The sequence below is a fragment of the Lolium rigidum genome, chromosome 7, assembly GCF_022539505.1.
Source record: "Lolium rigidum isolate FL_2022 chromosome 7, APGP_CSIRO_Lrig_0.1, whole genome shotgun sequence".
NCBI lineage: Eukaryota > Viridiplantae > Streptophyta > Magnoliopsida > Poales > Poaceae > Lolium > Lolium rigidum.
In genome coordinates, this window is record NC_061514.1 from 200,112,773 (window position 1) to 200,119,942 (window position 7,170).

At 40.9% G+C, this 7,170-nt stretch overlaps 1 protein-coding gene across 1 annotated transcript; it reads right to left on the bottom strand.

The window, feature by feature from the left end:
* Nucleotides 1-771: 771 nt before the first annotated feature.
* LOC124676734 (tryptophan synthase alpha chain-like) lies at nt 772-5,034 on the bottom strand. Its single transcript, XM_047212767.1, has 8 exons — nt 4,766-5,034; nt 3,858-4,004; nt 3,600-3,774; nt 3,189-3,265; nt 2,344-2,421; nt 1,386-1,463; nt 1,212-1,271; nt 772-1,106 (listed from the first exon to the last, which is right to left on the bottom strand). Exons 1-8 carry the CDS (start codon nt 5,000-5,002, stop codon nt 972-974), a joined length of 987 nt encoding a protein of 328 aa, XP_047068723.1. The 5' UTR covers nt 5,003-5,034; the 3' UTR covers nt 772-971.
* Between the last annotated feature and the right edge of the window lie 2,136 nt (nt 5,035-7,170).

Genomic DNA, 7,170 nt, shown 5'->3' on the forward strand with positions numbered 1-7,170 from the left:
CTTCGAGACGATGTTGTTTTTGCGAGGGAGAAGAATTATCCTCGGGTCGCTTTTGAGGTCGACTGTTCCGAGCTCGTCCGCATCTGGGGCGCAGGTCAGAGAGATCGATCGGTGATCTCTCCTATCTTAGATGATATCCGTGAGTTGAGTGTGTACTTTCAGTTTTTTAGTTTGTGCTTTAGACGTTGTTCAGCCAATAGTGTGGCTCACTTGTGTACTAAACTAGAAAGATACCCCGCACGTTGCAGCGGGAATCTTCTAAGAAATTATATTGTCTAAATAAAATTGTATAATACACATGTAATATGAATTGTCTGTAGAAGTATGCAATATTCAATTAGCCAAAATAGTTGAGATACTAAATTTAATTCACATTATTTTTTATATTTGATGACTATAAATTAGTTATGTGGACATTTTAATCAAAAAATGGTAACGTAGATAGCTTGCATGCAAGGATACATCAATAATGAATGTTAGTGGGGGTGGCATGGATATTTGATTGGCTAATGGAATAGATGATGTGGATGGTTTGCATGTAGAGATAGACTAACATTAATTGCAGTTAGTGGGGTTTTGCTTTATAAGAAGTATAGATAGATATGCTTGCAACAATGTGGTGTCTCACTTGTGTGTTAAATATCCTTGCAACAATGTTGTGGCACACGAATGGCTGGAGGAGTGTCCTTCTTTTTTAGTTCAAAGCCTTCAGGCTGATTGTAACTTTGTGTCTGGTGATTAATAAAGCTCACGGTTTACTCCAAAAAAGAAAGAGACACTAACTTTTGCACCATTTATAACATTAATCTCCATTTATTCACTTGAGCATTCAACACGAGGATACAATTATTCTCAGCACACAAGAGCAACCTCCAAAACCTATAAGCCGAATTTGCAATACTACACTTTAAAAGAGAACTACAAAAAAATGACATTCATGTGCTTTCCGGCAAAACAAGACAATGCATGTTTCATGGAAATGCGGCCTTTAGGTTCTTGGCCAATTCTTCTAGCTTCTTCAATCCTTCTTCAGGAGAACCAGATTCACCCAACTGCCTCACCATTGCACTCCCGACGATCACACCATCTGCACCCCATCCCGCGATCTGCATTATACACAAAATTGAAGCAACCAAGTTGTCAAAGTTTGTCAAAGAAATGGAGGGTAAAACAAGAATTTTGCTGAGCAGAGAGTTGCTGGGCATGATTACCTGCTTCACTTGCTCTGGGGTCGACACTCCAAAGCCAACAGCAACAGCTTTATCTGTAACCTGTAATAAGAAGACGAGTTATATAAGCATTGCTGAACAAGATCTCCATTAAACAGTAAGGTAGCAGACCTAGTTCACTGGGTAACAATAAAAAAAAGGTTTTTTTTTTCAAACCTGCTTGATTTCCTGAAGAAGAGCTTCCACCTTAAAACTTACATCTGCACGTGCCCCAGTAACTCCAGTAGTGCTTACCTGAATACCGACATTACAACTTAGCAAGTAGCCAATCATATATCTACTTGGTTATTCTCAACCAGATTCAATAGAATCAGAAACAGTGTCAAGTGAACTCCAATGGTGCATCACTCATAAAGCCAAGTGGAGAAGTGAAAGCAAATAATGGAGGAGTTTCCGTCTTGGCAAACAGTACTTGCATTTTATAATGTTATTCAGTTTTTGCAATTAGAACAACTAGCTTCTAGCACCAGATTACATGTAGGCACAGAAGCATGTCAAGCAGGGCCTCTTTTGAGAAGAAAGCATGACATCACAGAAGCATGTGTTTATCTTTAAGTTTAGGAAGTCAACTTCAGATGGTAAGTTCCCTCCAGAAAACTTGAGATGTTAAACTACTACACTCTTCTTAAATCTTATATAGACTAGATTGGCCATTTTGAGTGAGGTGTTTTGGCTCCCAGATCACTTGGAGCCCAGAACTTTCAAAAATGAAAAATCATATTCCAAAGTTTCAAAACGGACCCACATGTACAATTTACATGTAAAATTTCATGTGATCTACATGACTGTAAAATTTCATTAATAAGTATGTTCATCTGTGCACTGCACAATTAAACAAAATGTGTGGATCTACAATGGCAAATAGCACATCCATTATAGATCCATATATTTTTGTTTTTGGTGTATCCCTCAAATAAACATATCTATTCGTGAAATTTTAGATGTACGTAGTGAGTATGTGCACGTGCTTTTAAAAATAGTTTTTAAACATTAAAATGTGTTTCTAATTATTTAATCGTCCAAGTGGCATGAGCCCTGTTTGTATTTTTTGTAAGAAGAATACACTATATGAGAACATATTTGAGAAAATAGTTAGCGAGGTCTGGACACTTACAAGATAAACAAATCCTTCTGAAGCCTTTGTAATTCTCTCCATTCTTTCTGTTGGTGTAGTTGGTGTGGTCAGTAACACCTGTAGGCATTCATGCAAAATAAATACTATGAAATAATTTCTAAGAGATAACGAAAATAATGAAAACTCAAACCACCCAAACAAAAAAGACATCTTCAATATTCCATACTAATCAGCACTCAATGCTTAATAACAATCATGGTTTGAAGTTTGGCTGCTAGCATGTAAAGCGAATTTTTTAAAATAATATACTTTTTTTGATCAAATTTACAAATAATATACAATTTTAAAAATTTATGAATCTGTGACTCGGTCGGTCGACAGTCGGCCGATCGGCTGACTGTTAACCGACCAGACATGTGTGTGAGCAGCCATGGGCAGCCAAGGCAAAAGAGCACACTGATGTGCATGGCAAATGCTGGCCTGGTCAGCTGACTGTTGGCCGATCGGCCACCGGCCGGCCAATCGTCCAGCCTGAGTCACAGATTTGTATTTTTTTTTAAACGCATACTAATTGTAACATTGCTAAAAAAATACGTATTATTTAAAAATAATTCGCAGCATGTAAACCAGATAGTGTAGCTTATTGTGAGAAGAAAACAAAAGGGCAGACCAACATGAGTCATGAGTCAAATTTACAATTGCAGCAAAGCAATGAGCCGACGACCATAACTCATCGTGTTGCATAAGCATTAAAATAAGAAATATCAAACGGAGTCTTCCTTCAAACGTTGAAGGTTAACAAAAATATTTGACTCTATTTGGTTCAGATACGAGAGATGAAAAGACCAGTTATAAGTTCACTTATTTAACGAAAGAGGGCCTACCAACTCTAGGTTGTTCTTGGCAGCCTCACTTCTCAAAATATCCGTCTCTTCCAGAGGAACATCAGGTACCACAAGACCTGCAACATATTAATGCAAACATGTAACTTGATTGTTACAGTAAAAGAGAACTTCGCAACAGCAAGAAAGCCATATTATTAAGATCAGTGTACAATGTGTAAATATAGTTCTAGATATCCGTCTATGTTGTTATCCCACTTTTAATTGCTCAATTGTCTATCTGAATCAACCTTATGCGCTAGTCAAACTGAGATAGAGAGGAACCGATACCATACTTTCAGATAATTAGGTGACCAATATGGTTTCAATGAAATTTTGATGTAGAAGAGCATGCTATGTGTTTAACTATAAAAAGAGTTACTGCAGCTATAAAAAAAAACTAAAAGGCATTACCATGTACACCAGCTTCTTTTACAACAGACATGAAGTTTGCGACACCACGCTTCAGAATAGGGTTATAATATGTGAAAAGGGCTAGAGGGCAGGACAGATCAGGTACCACCTCCTTTACCATAGCGATAACATCCTCAAATGTGGTGCCTTTTCTTAGTGCACGTGTAGCGGAAGCCTAAAATGATGCAAGCAGAAATGTGAAAACACATAAGCTGAAGATCACGGATGCTACGGAATATGTTTAGCATTGTCACATACCTGGATAACAGGGCCATCGGCTAACGGGTCAGAATAAGGGACACCCAACTCAATGACATCCGAACCACACGCATCAAGAACCTTCAATGCTTTCAGTGTGGTTGCTAAGTCAGGGTCACCAGCAACGATGAACGGAATGAACGCGATCTATAAGTTGAAGATGTTATTAAAAAAACAAATATAATATGAAATGAATATTGATACGGGAGAAAAAAGGCTACGAAGATAGATGCTGATCTGGAACATAGCACATCGTAGGAAACATAAATATATCATCTCAGGAGAATCAGTATAAATATTAAAACACGGACAGATGGAGGCACTACAGGTTGCCAAGAAAAGAAACATGGCAAAGTGGTAACCCATTTGGAGAAATGGGATACACTGCTATACTAAAAAAAAAAATAGAGAGTGCCGAGACTCATTCAACGCTTATCTCTCCTAAGAACTATCTTTTATAGCCGCCCTGTTTGTTAATCATATATTTATCTTATATCTTACTCGCCCAAAATTGTACCAAAATAAAAAAACATGGCACAAGACATGAATGGATAATCCTGGTTATTAACCTGCAGAAACTGTATGATCCAAAGACACATGTTCAACCTAGACCATCGCAGCACGAAATTAACACACGTCATGAGCGAAAATCGGGTAAGGCAATATTTTATCCGCGGCCAATATATCGACAGGCGCGCTCTAAAGTTGCTGGGTTGGGTTCTGTAGACCGACGGCAGCAAATCGAGAGAGGTTATACATCATCTTAACCCGGTCGATCCAACCCATCCAGTGGTGAAATTCGCATGTCCCTACCGGCACCGGACAGTGCCTTGCTTCTAGCCAACGCAGACGGAGTAACAAATCGCACAACCAATAGACGTCGTGGCGGGGCGGACTGGAGACCTTACCTTGCCCTGCTCCTTGAGCTTGGTGAATGTGCCCGAGATGGTGCGCTTGTCCCCGGCCACGGCGGCGGCGGTGGCGGACGCGTCCGCCCTGATGGCGGCCACGGGCGCGGCCCCGCGGAACGAGATCCTCCCTGACGCGGCGCGACCCCTCGGCGCCGGGGAGGCGGCGAATGAGGCGGAGGACGCCGCCGCCGAGGAAGCGGCGAGGGAGGAGGAGGCCTTGAGCGAGAAGGCCATGGTTAGGTGCGTGCGTTGGGACGGAGGCGGTGTCTGCGAGGTGTTCGACGGCGGGCTGGACTGGCTGGATCGGATAGGCAGTGACTCGTCAGTATTAATAAGTTTGCGCTGGTCAGTGTGGGTTGGTGAGCCGAGGTGGATGCCTCGGACGGGCGTTGGGCGAGGCAAGATTGTCTCGTGGACCACGTGCCTCGCAATTTTCTTGCAACATCGAATTGAAAGAAAAAAAAAATGTCCCTCGTTAGTTATGCTAGTACTACATTCAGAAATAATTTTAAAACACAGATGTTTGTTTTTCTTTTTGAAAAGTGGTGTGTATTAATCAAGTAACAGAGAAATGTTTACAATCATCAAGACCGTTTTCAACGCGAAGGTCGGCACCGCACCTTGTAAAACACCACCACACAACACGCTATGACTAAATTGGCACAAATTATGCGCAACTTCATTACCAGATCTCTTGATGCTTGAAATAACTATATGTCGTTCCGGAGGACTCAACGGGTTGAATTCATTTGCAATCAAACACACTTCAGAACGGTTGCAACTGACCTCGTTGAAAAAGTTTGGTAGGGGAGCACAATCCGTTTCAATCACTATGTTTGAAATGGAGTTTGCAATAGCCAACTTTAACCCTTGCAAGCAAGCAATAGCTTCTCCCATCTCCACGGTTTGGCAGTGGTTAATAACATCCCAGACTGATGCTAAAATTATGCCATTGTGGTCACGCATAACTGCTCTCCATGCACCCCTTCTATCTCCAGTTAAGAAGCTTGCATCGACGTTGCATTTAACCCATCCATCAGCAGGTTTTTCCTAAGTTTGGTCCATCCCTGTATCTTCTCTCCTTTTTCCCTTGTTTTCACTTTTATCTTGACCAATCTTTGCCTTTCCTTTCCTGTCAAATTCCACACTACCTTTTACCAAGTTTTGCAGAGTAGTTAAATAATTCTGTAAGAAACTAATGGAATTTCGAATAGAGGCCTTATCGTCGCTGGAAATAATATTATTTCTATGATGTCAGGCCCTCCACCAGACGAACATAAGCTTGTCTCTCGTATACTGATTTAGCTTATCAAGAAACACTAATACCCAATCACGTCCAGTAAAAGCCAACTCCTTATCACGTGGTAGGTTCCAAAGGTCAGGAAGTCCTTTTCTTAAATCTCTAGCCCTCGTGCAATTCATTGTAGCATGATATCCAGTCTCCGCCTCCATTCCACATATTGTACAAGTTGGTAAAACCTTTTTTCAGCAACTTCAGGCCATGAACTATTTCTTGCCAGCAAGGTGATGGATTCTTGATGAAGGTTGTGTCTGTTAACTCACAAAAAGGGTAATATTTAGCCTTTAACACCTTGCGCATAAACTATCAGGAAAGGCGGTGAGTCTCTAGGCCTGCTTTGCTAACAAGGCTTGGTTAAAGTGTAAATCTCGGAAGCCCATGCCGCCTTGACCCTTTCTTCTCGTGAGTTTGTCCCAGCTCATCCAGTGTATCTTTTTTCTTTCATTTTGGTCTCCCACCAAAAATCTCTTGTCATCTTCATGAGCTCCTCGCACACGCCCTCTGAAAATTTGAAAACACTCATTGGATATGTTGAGATGGATTGGACCACGGATTTTATCAATATCTTCTTTGCCCCACTTGAAGAATAATTGTCAGTATAGTCGATGAGTTTCTTTTTTATTTTCTCCTTGATCGGCTGAAATTTTCCATCTTTCATGCAGCCATCAGGGAGTGGGAGCCCAAGATATTTTTCATCAAACCCAACTGATTTGAATATTAAGGATGGATGCCACTTCCTGCCCTTCTACAACTGTACATTTATTTCCCAACAGTAAAGAGCATTTCTCAAGGTTGGGAAGTTGCCGAGTGGCTTGTTCATAATTATTTAACACTGCCTTCACTTTATTTTCTTGATCTACATTTTCCTCGGAAAAAAGGAGGTTGTCATCTGCAAACAACATATGAGAAATTCCCGGGCTTCGTTGACAAACTTTCAGTTCTCTTATCTCCCCCTTATCAATCTCTGTTTGGAGAAGTCTAGATACACCATCAACCACAAAAAGGAAAAGATAAGGAGATAAGGGGTCACCCTGCCGGAGGCCCCTAGTTGGTGTGAATTTTTCTAGAATCTTCCAATTGAAACGAACCGAGTAAGAGACTG